The sequence below is a fragment of the Electrophorus electricus genome, chromosome 19, assembly GCF_041902795.1.
Source record: "Electrophorus electricus isolate QZ-2024a chromosome 19, ASM4190279v1, whole genome shotgun sequence".
In the NCBI taxonomy this organism is placed as follows: Eukaryota; Metazoa; Chordata; class Actinopteri; order Gymnotiformes; family Gymnotidae; genus Electrophorus; species Electrophorus electricus.
The window spans coordinates 1,910,022-1,925,776 of NC_137515.1; the positions used below are offsets into that span (position 1 = coordinate 1,910,022).

General features: G+C 40.0%; 3 protein-coding genes across 9 annotated transcripts; all 3 read right to left on the minus strand.

Moving 5' to 3' along the window:
- Nucleotides 1-565: 565 nt before the first annotated feature.
- On the minus strand, nt 566-2,793 carry tfpil (tissue factor pathway inhibitor-like). Of its 2 annotated transcripts, none has more exons than XM_027003524.3 (6): nt 2,694-2,793; nt 1,958-2,152; nt 1,676-1,840; nt 1,022-1,084; nt 800-875; nt 566-672 (listed from the first exon to the last, which is right to left on the minus strand). In XM_027003524.3, the coding sequence occupies exons 1-6, from the start codon at nt 2,773-2,775 to the stop codon at nt 615-617; spliced, it is 639 nt and encodes a 212-aa protein (XP_026859325.2). In that variant the 5' UTR covers nt 2,776-2,793; the 3' UTR covers nt 566-614. The 2 variants fall into 2 exon arrangements, with proteins under 2 accessions (XP_026859325.2, XP_026859324.2); XM_027003523.3 differs by having other exon boundaries at nt 566-675.
- Nucleotides 2,794-4,018: 1,225 nt separating this feature from the next.
- On the minus strand, nt 4,019-5,546 carry nxnl2 (nucleoredoxin like 2). The gene is made up of 2 exons (XM_027003515.3): nt 4,998-5,546; nt 4,019-4,557 (listed from the first exon to the last, which is right to left on the minus strand). Exons 1-2 carry the CDS (start codon nt 5,297-5,299, stop codon nt 4,389-4,391), a joined length of 471 nt encoding a protein of 156 aa, XP_026859316.2. The 5' UTR covers nt 5,300-5,546; the 3' UTR covers nt 4,019-4,388.
- Nucleotides 5,547-6,803: 1,257 nt separating this feature from the next.
- On the minus strand, nt 6,804-15,245 carry spina (spindlin a). Of its 6 annotated transcripts, XM_027003497.3 has the most exons (7): nt 15,012-15,240; nt 11,371-11,533; nt 11,196-11,282; nt 11,056-11,104; nt 10,508-10,758; nt 10,060-10,293; nt 6,804-9,795 (listed from the first exon to the last, which is right to left on the minus strand). In XM_027003497.3, the coding sequence occupies exons 3-7, from the start codon at nt 11,245-11,247 to the stop codon at nt 9,596-9,598; spliced, it is 786 nt and encodes a 261-aa protein (XP_026859298.1). In that variant the 5' UTR covers nt 11,248-11,282; nt 11,371-11,533; nt 15,012-15,240; the 3' UTR covers nt 6,804-9,595. The 6 variants fall into 6 exon arrangements, with proteins under 6 accessions (XP_026859298.1, XP_026859296.1, XP_081558610.1 ...); XM_027003495.3 differs by having other exon boundaries at nt 11,196-11,533; nt 15,012-15,239; XM_081702484.1 differs by having other exon boundaries at nt 10,508-11,104; nt 11,196-11,533; nt 15,012-15,245.
- Between the last annotated feature and the right edge of the window lie 510 nt (nt 15,246-15,755).

The following is a 15,755-nucleotide window of genomic DNA, read 5'->3' on the forward strand; positions in this document are numbered from 1 at the left end:
AACAAATTGAACCCTATTATAGGTGATAAACAAAACAGAATGAAAGCTGTTACATCATATAAAAACCCAAAAATCAATATATCAGCTACATAATAATATTTACAAGGATGGCCACTGTTATTTTTCGTTTTTGTCAATTATTTTTGCTAAAATGATTTAATGTTTAAAGGCCTTCTAGCTTCCTGTTCTGAAAAAAAGCCATGTATTATCACATGGCAGCTATCCTTATTGTTTAAAAAAGTTTTCAAGATATTTTCAAAACCTCCTTCATCACCTTATTTTTCATGCTTTTCGGAAACCAATATCAATACAGCACATTCAAAAATAAAATAATAGACTTTGAACAATTATTGTGTTTTAGCTATAAAAGAGGTGCACCAGTATGACGTTCTAGTAGCAGTTTTACACCAATAAACACTAACCAAACATCAGCACAAGTCACATGCTTATCAGATAATCAAACCACATGATATCTTAAGAGACAGATTCTTCTAGATCAGTGAAAAAACTGTCCAGACTGCTGTTATGCAGAAATAATAACAAAACAAAACAACTTGTATCACACAGAAGACTAGGGCATACGATTGAGGACAAAGATTGGCCCTTGTTTTCCTTTAGGTCATCTCAACTTCACTTGCTGACACTTTCTTCATGCCTGCTCGTTTTGTCTTCCTACTAATAGAAGAAAAAAACACACACTAGTTTTGCAGTTTAGCATTACATTACAACAACTCGTGTTCTGCGCATGACTTTCTTTATTACCAGTGCTGTAGAAATGATTGTTTGGGATGAGTCTCACCTCTGGACCAGCATAGCAACAGCAGAGATCACTGCCACTGCAAATATAATGCCCCCAAGTACTCCAACGATCAACCCTGGCACAACAAACGCATACTCCATTAATATTGTTTGGCAAGAGGTTGCAGAAAAAATCCAGGATGCTAAAGACAACGTTAGCTGCGTATGAGGTGGAGTGATGTCATGTGGTAAGTGAACAGGCTGAACCGATTTGTACACTTACCCACGTCGACTGTTTGCTGATCAGGGTTAGGAGAGTCTGCATCCAGCATTCTTCCAGACCTTGCTGTTAAAATAAGACGGTGAGTGAAATTGTTGCAATGATGTTGTGCTGACCTCTGCTGGACAACAAATGAGTAAACTTCAGTACAAACTGCACTAAACTACCTATTTAAACTATTTAAAACGTCACATATCCAAAATATGGTCCTTAAATTCTGGATATTTTTCTTTAGCGTAACTGATATATGGCGTGTGCTGCAGGTAGTCGACCATACTTATAAAGTGGCAGGACATGTTTACAGCTGAAAAAACCTTTTACATTATTATTAATACCAGTAAACAAAAAGCAAATGTGTAGACAGTAAAGATATACAGGACCTTCCCAAAGCAGAAGTAGCTGTATAATTACATAGCTATGTTTAATGTTTAACTTAAATTAGACTCGGGTGAGCTGTTGCTATCTAAAATGGCTTGTAGGAGAAATAGGTGCTTTTATATGAGAAATGTAAAATAGCAAGAGTAGATATAACTAAAAAAAGAGAAGTAAAACGAAGAGAAGAGAAGAGAAGTAAAACGAAGAGAAGAGAAGAGAAGAGAAGAGAAGAGAAGAGAAGAGAAGAGAAGAGAAGAGAAGAGAGGAGAGGAGAGAACTGACCTCGACACCTAGTTTGACAATCTTCTCTGGATTCAAAACGGTTCCCGTTCCCTTGGCAACCTCTGTAAAGGAACATCCGGCAGTTTTTCTCCGTGGTGTCATAGTAGTACATGACAATCGAGGCAAAACAGGTGCCTGGGTCCATTTTTAACGTGCACACTACATCTGAAAAAAGAATCCAGCACACTTTTTTTTCTGAGTCTGATGAAGGATACATGCAAAGCAACAAAATCCTCAGTGGAAATGGCAATTTCTTAAACATTTTAACAGACAGGGATATACCTCCTTCTGGGTAGAACTCTTGATACTTCGGTGAACATGACACCATGCAATCATGGTCCGAATCGAACCTATTGGCATTCCCACCCTCTCCAGTGTAGAAGAAAGGACTGCAAAATCCTAACTGTGGGTTGTAGTAAAATTTCACGATCTTCTCATGTCCAGTACCGTCATTCACAGTTTCATTGCATTTTGGATCTGCAGAAAAATGCAGGGACGTGATCTAAAACATTACCCCCGTAATATATGACATAGAGGGTAAATCTATATATGATCCTTGTGTCTATTCCTTCTGACAGGGTCTAGCTTAATGCTATCCTTAGGCTCTGGCCTAAATAATAAAAAACAACTTGTATAGACTTATATTGCAGTAGTAAAATTTGTAGTGTAGTACACAAGGATTCTGGAAAATAGGAAACTTCGAACAAAGGTCTTTTCTCAGCTGTGCAAGTAAATTACGTCCCTTGAATCTTCTTCATATATATAATATCTTGATCAATGTGTTGAGACTGAAAATGCATTTTCCCTTCAGTATAACAATGGCATGCAATATAGACAAATATCATTTGAGGTGGAACTGATTCAGGTAAAGTATATAATTCAAGTAAAGGGCTCTAGTAGTTCCACCCTTTTCCCACTGGCCACATTTTCAGAATACTACGTAACAAATACAATTTGTGAATATCATTTGTGGTTTTTATGTGTGCAACTACAATGAAATAATAATAAAAGCTCTCACCTAATGCCAATGCAATAGTGCATATAATTCCCAAGCAGAGCAGTTGGAAAGATAGTTTAGGAGTCATTTTTGATCCGACCATTTTTCTGTGTTCTAGTTGTGCACTAATGGTTAGTCCTGAATACTTCCGACCTCTTTTGAAACAAAGCTCTTTAGACTCTTTTATCAGCTCTGCGGGTTTTATGGCCTGGGTGTGTGTTGCTTGCTCAGAGTTTCAGTCATAAAATGAGAAAATTAACATGCTGTGGGTGACATAGCAACATGCTTCAGTTCTGGCAGGTTACTCACAAAAAACGTAAATAGTTTTTCAACTATTTAAAAGGTTAAGATTTGACTCATTGTTTTGGACTGAATTAATGCTCTATTGCAATGTAAACATGTATTTTAAATTTCAAAAGGTAGCTTTTAGTTTTCAAATAGTTGTCAGAAATCAAACGGGCAAAATGTGTCCTGATGAATATGATCTGGCTAACACTCAGTTCTAAGCTGATACTGGACTAATAAAAATCAGTCACACCCATAACGTCCCCAACAGAACCTATAGTGAGAGTATGACGCACTACAACACACCCAGTGGTCCCTCGCCTAAACGAGCTAGGCCAATTAGCTCTCCACGTGAGTGGGCAGACCTTAGTAAAGTGCCTTACTGGTGCTCGTTATGCTTGGTTAGATACACAGGGACTTTTGCATTAGACTTGTTCCTGACCAAATTTACATTTGAGAGCATTGATGGTGGGCTATAGCGGAAAATAATAAAATTATATTTTAGTTAAATTAGATGATTTAATATATATAAGGATTTAGATCTCCTTCGCAACCATAGCATTCACATAAACAGCAGCAATATGTTTATGTTGGGACCAGTACAACCTCAGTTTGCTAAACGAATGGCACTGAGTGCTATATTTTGCTGCTTTAGCCCCCCCTATTGGAAGGGACAGGCATGGAAAGATCTCGATGGTGTGAGACTGATCCTCTGTACAGGCACTGCGTACTACATATGCTGTTAGACACCTTCAGAAACACTGCTGAGACTGGGTAGATGAACGTCGAAAGATGGAGGGGGGCACGTTCATGCATTTCCCTAGAAACCTGTTAAGACTGGCTGAGGTATTCAAGCACAAAAGGTGCTCTATGGCAAAAAACGCCAGCAGACACTAAAGACCCTCGAGACCTTGGTTTGCTGTTTTTTTTTTTTGTTTGTTTGTTTGTTTTTTTAAACAGCGTTCTTGTACTTACTGAATGGCTTAAGTACATGTTTTGCAAACCACTGCCAAAACATAGGTGGGCTGGGAGCATAATACAGTGGAAAAAAGCTCTCGGGAATACATCACAATGTTTTAATGAAACACTGGGGAATCTGAAGCACCACGACGGCACCACCTATATAAACAATAGCTGCAATTTCCCAAGTAACAGAGAAACAACAGTACTCTGAAAAGTCAGCAACATGTATCAATCTTTTATCCTAAGAAAATGAACAAAATAAATACACAAAAGCAGCAATACATATTAGACAATGAACAAAAACATCAGGAACGTTTTAAACTTTTCCAGCCTCTTCACAAAGGGGTGTCTCAATGCTTACGGTTACAGTAACATGTCTACAGCCCTCCTCCCAAAGAGAGAAGTACAAAATTCACAGTTTCGCGAGCCCTTTGCCGCACAGTACAGGAGAAATGCTCTTCACAGCGGTCAACATTTAAAGTTCTGGAAGATCTCAGCAACCTCCAGCCAGCTCCTGAAGCAGGTCAGTCCTTGGTCTCGGATTTGCTTTCTGCCTTTGTCTGTGATCACCTGTCCGTTCTCTTTAACTATCACCAGTTTGGGAACAGCAGTGATATTGTACCTCTTTTTTAGCTCACTGAAAGGAAAAACAAACACACATATGCAGGTCAAGATTACTACAGGCTTTGACACATACTTCCTGCCATAAGGAGAAGGCATGTATACATTTCCAAACTTTTATTTAAAAAAAACTACAGACTTAGGAAAACTTGTTGATATCAAAAGACTATTCAGTTTAACAAATTGTGACATTGCTAAGTGAAAACAAGATGTACTGTCAAAACCACACTTTGTTAAACTACAGGATAGGCAGAGAGACAGTAGCCCATTTTTAAACCGTCTTCTGAGATCTGCTCGTTAAACCTCTTACAAAACGCCTTAGCCTACTTTATATTTGAGAATATCAAGGCTGATTGTATAACCTGTGAAAACTCGCCATTGCATGTCAATACGTAGCACAAAAGCAATCTGTATTAAATCCTGAAACACTAATAAAAAAAAAGAACGGTCACTTACTGTTTGTACTGGTCAGTCCAAGGCAGGGCGAGCCAGTCTCCATGCATGTCATGATAGTACTCAACCATATCCTCTGCTGACTTGTCGGAGGATATAAAAACTATTTCGAATTGCGCCGGAGGGTCACTCTCATCCACCAATTCCGTGTAAAAATCACAAAGTAGCGGTGTGAAGTCCCGACAGGGTGGACACCACCCGGCAGAAAAATACAGTCCCACAACTTTATTACGAAGAGCTTCTTCTGGTTCGACGTGGTCACCTTCCTTGTTCAAGAGTATTCGTCCTGAAAACACCTCCACCATAATTAATGCAGCGTAAGGATAAGCAAAAGACCTCCCAACTCAGGGTCCTTGGAGAGACCACTTGAAAATCAACGCGTAAAGAACGCAGCCGTGGCACCAAGCCTCCAGCTGACCGAGCTCTCGAAACATCAATGTCCAGCAACGAGTACAACAGCTAGTAACATCCAGGAAGCTTCTCATAAGTGACTGGTTTTATCATCAATCCCCTAAGCAACCACTAAGCTACTTAAACTTTCATTGCAGGGACATATAAACTTGCTAAGATCCGCCTTCACCGTAAATAAATGACGTTTGGCACTACCAATCAGCGTGCTTACTGAGCGCTGAAACCTAGTCTCCTGATTGGGTAAACCCCTAAGACGTTTAGCTGGCGCACCAAATGCGCCAAATTCAAACGCAATCATTACAATAAAACAGCGATGTCGGTCTGCAATGATTTTCTACATCATACACACACACACACACACACACACACACACACACACATTCTGTTTGTAGAACGAAAAGTCATTCATTCGCTTATTTACAGGAAAGCAATCACTGAAAAGTTAATTTCGCATTTCATTTATTCATTAATTATGCTGATTGCATTCAACCTCCCACTTTGTTCCACAGATGTGTACAGGCTTAATCTGTAACATATGGAGTAGATAGATAGATAGATAGATGCATATACATGTAACAAAAGTTTTATTTTGATCCCATATAGTGAGATAAGAGAAAATGAAACAAATTACCTTGCATTTTTTTTTATACCTTTACACACGCCCACTTTTCTTAGTTCTGTTCTCTGCTTCCATTTTGACTTTCAAGTCTTCACGTGTATGCTGAACCTATTCAGCAGAGCACTTTATATTTGAATTGGGTTGGAGTGGACTTGCATGGCTGGATGCAAGTCTATACACTGCACTACACATTAACTAAATGAGAGTTCATGTTACTTTTATTTACTTTAGTAACACTCCAGTCTTAGCTTTTGATACGGATGCTCCTGTTTTCAAATGTGTATATATAAACATGAAGGACCACGTCAATGTACAGTGGAGGAAGACCATGATTTCAAAAAGATACAGACACCTTATTTCACATGAAGTTTTATTTTTTTAATCTTATAAGGATAGACTTACATAATAATTATAAAAATTACTTACAGAATTAAGTAACAGGTTTTAAAATGTGTTTATACTTCTAAATGCAAATAAAATGAACTATCTACAATGTTTAGAAAAAAAAAAAAGCGGTCCAACAGAAGCCGTTTACCTACACGTAAAGAACATGTAACTTGAACTATACATGTATCTGCAACAATCATCAAATTGCACTGAATTTTTTCTTTTTTTTTTTTAACAAAGTAATTAAAGAGCAACAGCATCTCAAAGGGACCATATTTGTCATTTTCCATTCTCTTCACATAGTCTAAAGTGTGCAATGAACAGGAAAAAACCCTTTTCTCTCCAATTCCATATGTACAAGGTTGAATCAGATATGTATAATTAGTATGAAGTTTCTCTCTCTCTCTCACACACACACACACACACTTCGATGCCAGACTTACATTAACAATTCTGTCCCAAGCATGTAAGGCCTTTTCCTTCTGTCAATTATTACTGTCTTAATTATGGGACTCCAAACACACACACACACACACACACACACACACACACACACACACACACACACACACACACACACACACAGTCCTGTTGAGCAACAGGGGGCACAAGGCAAAAAAACAAAACAAAAAAGATATGATATGATCCCTCAAATGCTGTCTAACACTGGTACCTTGCCGTTTAGTTGGCACTCCACATAAAAGACCAGTGCATTTGATCCGGTAGAGCATAGTAGAAAATAAAATACTTTTACTTTAGAAATGGGAAAAAAGTAAAAATAAAACAAAACCAAGAAATTCACAATTAGCAACACAATAAACTTTCTTTTAGGGAACGAATAAATGAAATAAAGACAGGTACACATGCATCACACTAACATACAGTTACATCTCTACTCATATCATGCAAAAAGAATGGCCTAGCGTTCATATTTTTGTTTAAATTTCCCACGTCGACCTGACATCAAACACGATACAATACTACAGTAGGTAAATGTAAATAAAAGGCCAATCCATCGAACATGTCTTTTCTGGGTGTCTGTTTGCATAATGACACGTCCATATGCCACTTATAGTATTATAAAGACAGAATCCACCCCCCCCCCAAAAAAACCCCCCACAAACAAAAAAACAAACGAAAAAAAAACCATTATATGCATACATAGCTGCAACAGTTACAGAGAGGCATTACCATTTTCTTACAGAGCTCAATCTCCCTTTAAGTAATCCAACACAACAGTCCAAAGATATAACCATGGACAATTTCCTCCACAGTGAGAATCACAACGGTTTAACGGACATGGTTCTTTTTTGGTAAGTTAAGCAGGTTGTCTGCCTTAAGGTGTCAGGGTCAATAGCGGGAGAACTGAAGACATCTCCAGGAAACACGGAAATACGCGCGCGCGCACACACACACACACACACGCGCGCGCACACGGCATCAGCTCAACTGTCTATAGGCTGAAATGAGGCCAAGTGCCTACATGCAACTGAACGCTGCTAAAATCATAAGCTTTAAAAAAAAAAAACCTGCAGTGGGCTGAACACTCATGAAGGAGGAACATGAGATAATGAAACACACACACACACACACACACGCACGCGCACACACGGCTATGAGTGTGTGCTACTTTAAACATTGTAACATTCCTGAGAGGGGGCCCTCAGGTCACCTTGATTATAGATCAGAAACATACAAAATAATCAATCAATCAAAATACTGGAACCAGACAATCATTTACAGTGAGACACACACATTTAAACACAGACTGGGGGGGGGGGGGGGGTGAATGAGGGATCTACCCCTCATAAAATGAGATCAGAATGGGCTGTAAATGCATTACAATGCAGTTCCTGCACACCACTGAATTATTGCTGCATTGACTTTGTGTTTTGTAGTATATTTATAGAGCATGTTGAAATACTCTATAATAACTCTAAAATAATGTTCTAGTCTTGTTCTCTTGAAAATAAAGAATACACTAAAAATGTATTATAACCTCAGAAACCATTTTACCTGTCATAGTGAAAAGAAATACATTTTAAAATTAAGTTTCAGAAGATCACCAATGTATCATTACACCAATGAAAATAAATGTAAATTGGAAATACACTTAAAATACAATAATTATGAAGCCACAGCTGTACAACAGCAGAATTTCCCCAAGACCTGTGTAAAAGTTGTCAGTCTAACAAAAGATCTGTGTAATGGAGTCAGTCAAACAAAGACCTGTGTAAAACAAAGACCTGTGTAATGGAGTCAGTCAAACAAAAGACCTGTGTAATGGAGTCAGTCAAACAAAGCTCAACCATGTTTAGTTCTAAATAGCTTCCAAATAAGTGACCAAATTTGATTAATTACATATCCTCCAGAAGCAGATAATCAAGTGCTCCAATGTCATAGTAGGTCAAATAAGAGTTCAAGATAGTCATTTAATAACCATCATTAGCGTTTAATCATGTGGCAAGAAAAAGGAATCTAATTCACAAACAAACAAACCAAAGAATCAAAACAGAATAACAAAAAGAATGCAAGAAACCGCCATGCATTACAAATATGCATCATCTAAAACAGATGAAGACTAAAATTTAGTAAGTGTGAAATGATTTTAAGAGAGTGCCCAAATCATCCCATTGATGAACGCTGCTTGGGTTCACTGTGCAAAGCGAATAGAAAGAGATGTTGGGTGACACAGCAAGACTAATCCGAGCTCTGGAACCATTCTTCGGGCTAAGTGCCATTCTGTCAGTCTAATCTGCCCCAATTCAAAACAAAGGACATGTTAACTCTTTTAGACAGAGAACTGATTCTGATTCCCACCCCAACCTTTGCTAGAGAACATGATATATGCTCATTTTCTTCACTGGTAATCAACAGGAATGAACAATACTAAAAGACAACCATTAAGCTACTTTTGTTTAGGGAATATCATGTTGAACACAGTTATCCCTTCAACTGGAAAAATAATAAAAAGAGACTTAACTAGTGGCAATCCAAGGCTCCAGTGAAATATCCATCGCTACGTCTCCGTATGGTGGTATAAGAAACGTTCTGCGAGAACTTTTGGCAGAGTTTGTGGATCACATCCGAAGTCGTTCTCTTGACTTCCTTTCTTTCTCTCTCTCTCTATCACTCTCTTTCTCTCCCTCCACCCGCCCCCCTCCACTGACTTCCATGTGCCCACCTACGACGTTTTCACCAGGTCGTACACGTAAATGTGAAAGTCGTCGTCGAATTTGATGAAGTAGACGGAGGGCTTGGCTTCCACCTGGTGGATGACCATGCCAGTCCGTTTGGAGCCGTCCTCTTTGGCGTACTCCACCTGCTTGCCGACGAGACTGTCCACCACCTCTCCGGGCTCCCGCTCAGCTGGGGGAGAGTCATCTGGAACGCCACATGAGAAAGGACGTTACAACCCTAACAGGTGAGCGAGAGACTTCCGCAGAGCCACTGCAGCTGGGCGCCTGAGCAAGCCTCTTAGCCCAGAGAGAATCCCAGATTTCAGGTGGTACCCTATCTGATCTCCAGGTGGCACTGCAGAGGTGCAGCCCTTAGCAACTACATACAATATGCAGCCAGAAGGTAGAAAAAGAGACTGCATCAAAGCACCAGCTTTAATCGGAGAAAGCAAATAAAAAGACAGCTTACTTGAGTCCGGCATGATCCTCAGGTCTCCGTCCTTGTAGTCGTCGAGGAGCTGGTACATGTAGAGTACGGGGTCCTTTTCGTAAGTGATGTAGAACCACGTGTTCATGATGGGCGCTCGTGCCAGGACCATGCCCCTCCATTCGTCCTTTGAGCCTTCTTCGGTCTCAAACATGTGCTCGACCGCCTTGCCTATCATGGTGTCGGCTAGGTGGGCATCGCTGATGCGTGTTGAAGCTGATGGGCAGAGGGATCGGGAAGCATTACATGAGAACGGGGCTCAAGGTCAGAGACCTGGCGCCGCAGATTCATTACCACAAAATCTAAAAGACATTCACGAAGATTCACCACAGCAGGGACAATGACAAAAAACAAGCAAACAAAAAAATTGGCATTCACAGGCAAATGAACAAAAAACAAAAAAAAAAAAAAAACCCCCAACAAGGCCTACCTACACGGTCCGGGAGGACTTCCAGCCCCTGCACCCGCTCGTCCTTGTGCAGCTCTAGCCCATAAACGCAGTCAAAGCCGTCATACTTTATCAGGTAGAGCGACGGGTTAACGGGCACCTGGTCCAGCACTGTACCCTTCCACTGGGATGCTGCCCCGCTACCCTCCTTCCAGATATGCTGGATGCGGCAGCCCACTATGTTCCGCCGGGGCTGGGACACCTTGGTGGGCCCCACGCTGCTCTTGTGTTTCCTGCGAAAACATAGAAACTGCCTGGTGTGCGCTTGGTCTATGCTGCAAATCTGGTGAAAAGCCACCCTGATACGGGGAAATTTGTTTGGCTGCAAAAATAGCTGACTGGATTCCTTAAACTTGTCAATGACAACGTAAGGCATAAGTTACTTTAATAGTGTATCAAAATGTTTGCACTCTCATACACACACCCCTATAAAGATCACTCGTCAAAACCCATACTGCAGTAGTAAAATAAATATTTAATAAAATTGCTCAAAGTTGCAGTATGTTTATTGTTTAGTATTAGAAACTTACTTGTGTGAATTCTTTTTCTTCATCATATTTGCAGAGACACCAGCATGTCCTTAAATAACAGAATCACAGAAAAATACAAATTTCACAGAAAAAAGTTCCCCAATGAGCAGAATGACAAACCAAACCAGAAACACTTTTACCCGCATCAGCTCTGGCTCTCTGGCCCGCGTTCTTCCCGAATGGGGTCTTCATTCATCTGGATGTAGGGGAGCAGCCCCGCTGCCGGACTAGGGTGAAAATATCAATTGTAACCCCTCTGATGAACAAAAGAGTAAAATGAGGAGGGTAGGTTCAAACTAAAGGGGGCCAGATTACAGTGTGGGAAAGTGCTGTCATATATTCCAAGGGTTTAACCCTAGCAGAGTGGAATGTGCGATTCTTGGTTTGGAGAGGACGACTGGATCATCAGAAGCCCATCCAGGGCTTGGCCAGCAGATGGCTATCCAGGCTCTTACTTTTGGGGAAGGGCTTCAAAAACCTGTGAGGAAAACAAAACACACACACAAAAAGGAACATTTATTTTATCCTCAACACTGAAATAAAACTTATTTCAAAAGGAAATGAACTTGATAACTAAATGTACTTAGCAAGACCCACCAAATCAAACTAGTCCCCTTCTGAATCAGTTCAATTCATCTAAATCTTTCACCCATAATGCTCAAAGGAACATGTTCTGTACATTTCACAGTATGTTTGTGTTTGCACTTCTAAAGTTAGATGTGCTGCTGAAATCACATTCCAAATATGTCCACTGTACACAGAATAAGCAAAGTAGTTATGCTAAGATTGTTTAATAACAGAATCAAATGTAATCTAATATCTTGCCTGGGACTATTTTACAACCGTGTGCTAACTTGAATGTTGTGCACAGGGACGTGTTGCTAAGCTTTAAACCATTACTTCAAGTAGACTGCATATAGAACTTGAACATTGATCAACACATGCAGTGTACCTTGAAAGCTGATTTTCACGGACAGGGTGTAAATCATACTTCCTCAGACCCAGGCATAAGGCCACAAGTAACTTAATTTGTTAAAGCTTGCAAGATAGCCATCAAACTAACACGTAAATGATAGTTTCATGTTTAAACCTTTGGATGTTAAAATATTCTTTAACAATTCACATAATAATCTGACAGAATTAACTGTGAAAATCAATGGTACTATTTCACTTCCAAAACACACAGGCAACCACTAGCAGTTTTAAACTTAGTGAAACATATGCTGCTTATGTGTGCATCTTACCATGAACTGACATATGTGATGAAAATGGGATTAAGAAATCCCTTACAGTGCTGTTTTTTAGTCTTACTGATTAGAAAGCCTTCTCTCTCTCTCTCTCTACATGGTGGCCACAAACATTCAGAGTTACTCAGTAATTGGATCAGACAAGCATCGACATGACACATACATTATTTAGTCAGCTAAATTGGGGGCATTACGTAACACATCAGGATCATTCTACATGATTCTACAGGATCATTCTAGTTCATTGCTAGTGCAGTGTTACCTTGTTACAAAATCACACAACATAGACAAAAACATAAAATGGTGGCCATGTAGTTTGTTTTTCCAGGTCATCAATTCTGAATGTCATATCAAGTACAGCTGGTTAAGATTTTGCGTTACAAGTTACCGTGAGCAACCAACAGTGCTCAAACCATTAAACCTTAAGAATTATAGAATGACCAGTCTGAGACAGAGGACTTCTGTTCTGATGGGGAGAGATAACATTAGTACAGAGTACATCCCATCAGCAAAATGTCCTGTCAGAGAAATAAAACTGCATTAGGGTCTGGAAAGAATATTTTCACTAAGCCAATTTGCTCAAGATAAAAGAACACATTTCACAGACAAGACTGAAAATGCACACAATATGCAGGATTATGACCCGAGCCTCAGTGTCAGCTGTCTTTAGCTCTCTGAAAAGCATGTCAAAATGTCACTGGCACTACTGACCACAGTTGTGCAGTAGTTTCCAAAGAACCATGACTGGCAATGCAAAGTATCAGTAATCAGGCAAAATATCCATCAGAAATGCTTTACCACAGGATTCCCAAACTCCGATCTGCAGATAAACTAAAAACAGCCGCATACATCTCGTACATTTGTTTCTACTCATTTCCTTTCCCGAACAAAACCAAGTCTGCATGTAATTATGCTGCTAATGGCTATGGCTAATTGATCAGTAACAACACACTCACATTAATGCATTACGTAATGTTCATAGAGCAAGAATGCGAATAGTCAGGGTCTTAATGCTGGAATAAGATCAGTAAATCAAACTTTAAAACTTTCAGATGAAGGCTTTGTTTATACAATCTGATGGCAGCAGATTCAGGCTTAGACATCTATGGAAATGGGATACAAGCTGTTCACCATCACCCACCATCAGTTATCTACAAGAACATTTGTACACTTTCAATGGCTTCAGTCGTTATTTCCTTCAATGGACTCCATGACATAATCGCTAACGACTGGCCTGTGGTTTAACAGTTCATAAAAGCCAATCCACTTGAAGAGATATATATATATATATATATATATATATATATATATATATATATATATATATATACCCAATCTTTTGATTATATATTAAATTACTACGTTGCATTACGTTAAATCACAGTAAAGAAATCCAATAAATAAAAAAATAAAAAAATTAAAAAATCATGGTTTCTGAGAAGGCCACATGTTTCCTGTACATGCTAGACGTGGACAGGGCCTGCGTAAACCTGCGCTGCTGCCGTAATTGATCAATTAATCCTGTAGAGGTGCCCTACAAAACGCTCAGCGGACCGTCGTGAGACACTAATTAACTGGCGCGGCTCCCCCGCCCCCTTGGAGCGAAACATGGTTTCCTACGAATGATTCATCCCGTCGTATGCAATGGTTTCAGGGTGCAATCTGACCCAGTGTTTCAGGCCGGTGTTTCTGACTGTAGCCATCCAAGAACGAAGAGGCGCTCACCTTAAATTTCAATTTGGCGAAAGCGTTCAACAATGCAGTAAGATCAGTTGGCCGGATTGCGTTTCAGTGTTGCCCGCAAAAGGCAAACGTGGCTAATAGAGAGCATTAAAGTTGACAAGTTACTTTACCGTCTCATAAAACGTCTGCGGCCCAACATTTGCCTCAGTTTAATTTACACAAGAGGTAAACTGGCAACTTGTTACAGAGAAAGTTTTTATAAATGTAGTGTCCTAGAAGACGACCGACGGAGGAAAAATTCAATTTGGATTACTAGCTAGCTAGCGTTAGCTAACCTTAGCTAATTCACATGAACGAAATACATTTAAATAATTCCGCTATGAAAGTTCGTTGTGGTAGAACCAGTGTGTGCAGAGGAGTTGTCTTCTTTGACAAAGACGCATACAATAAATGTCATAATTATTACAAGTGTTTAAAATCACCTGTCTGGCTTTCTAAGCTAACGTGGGCTAGCAACCGTTTAATACCAAACATTCGTCAAACGAGCGGCTAGCTAAGCTAACTATGCAGCAACGACTACCTTACCTAACCTTGTCGTCTGCGGAGGCTGTAGTCATTGTAGGGGGACCCCCAAAATACTGTTACCCACATTTGAAACAGCTAAATGGCGTCGATAAACTGCATAAGCCAACATGTCTAGCTAATAATAATAATAATAATAATAAAAAAAAAAAATCACAGACGCTAGCCAGCTATCCTACCTAACCAGCCGTGTCAGCCATGTTGCCTCACTATTATTTACAATCCCCGCAGCAGAGGAGAGCAGAGAAGCGGTCGCAGCCGAACAAAGGAGGGACTGTACCCTGCCTGACAAGAAACACATTTCAAATGAAAACACGAACGTCTGGATCAAGCCTTCAGACCACCACTGCACGCCTGAAAACCCCTTCTCTCGCCAGCAGCCTGCTCCGCGCTTCTCACGCAAGCACCAAAACACCTGCACGTTGGACGTTTTTGTCAGCTTACCCCTTTTTTTTATTGCAAATTTTTACAGAAAGCTACGGGGAAAATTCCTCTCCTGCTCTCCCCCGTCTCCTCAATCAGCCACCGTTTGATGAGCATAGGCGGCCCCAACTGCGGCCGAGCCTTCCCCTCCCCTTCTCTCGGCTAAATAGTGCTACGCTGTCGGAGAGGTCTGGCGCAATAAACCAAGCCTTCCTGCGAAATAGTGAGACGCTGTACATTTTCCATCTTTTCCCCCCTCTGCTCTAAACTTGAGGGCACAATCGCATGTGCTTGCGCAGACACTGCGACAGGGGAGCAGGGAAGGGGGTGCCACCCCCCCCAACCCTTATTGTCTGATTTCAGTCATATTCTGTGGCAGCTCATAATTCTGTTTACATAAATAAATAAGTAAACAAATAGATATATCGCTGAGTAGCTTATCATGTATATTTACTGTAGTTTACGAAATAGAGATAATCCCTTTGTTAAAACTTGGAGAATGTGTGTGTGTTTATTCAGTCTCAACCAGCTAACAGGATAATATATATAGATAGAATGCTGTTGTCACTGTGAAGAATTCTCTGACAGTCCATTTTGTAGCAAATTTGTAGTCAGTAGAAAATGTTTCTAAAGATAAAGTGACACATTTTAAATGAATGATCATACTAGTAACAGAACGTTGCACCCAGATTGGACAAGACAAAAAATTAGAAAACATCCACTAACTAACAAAAACAACAGCATAACATGTTCATTGACGGTAAT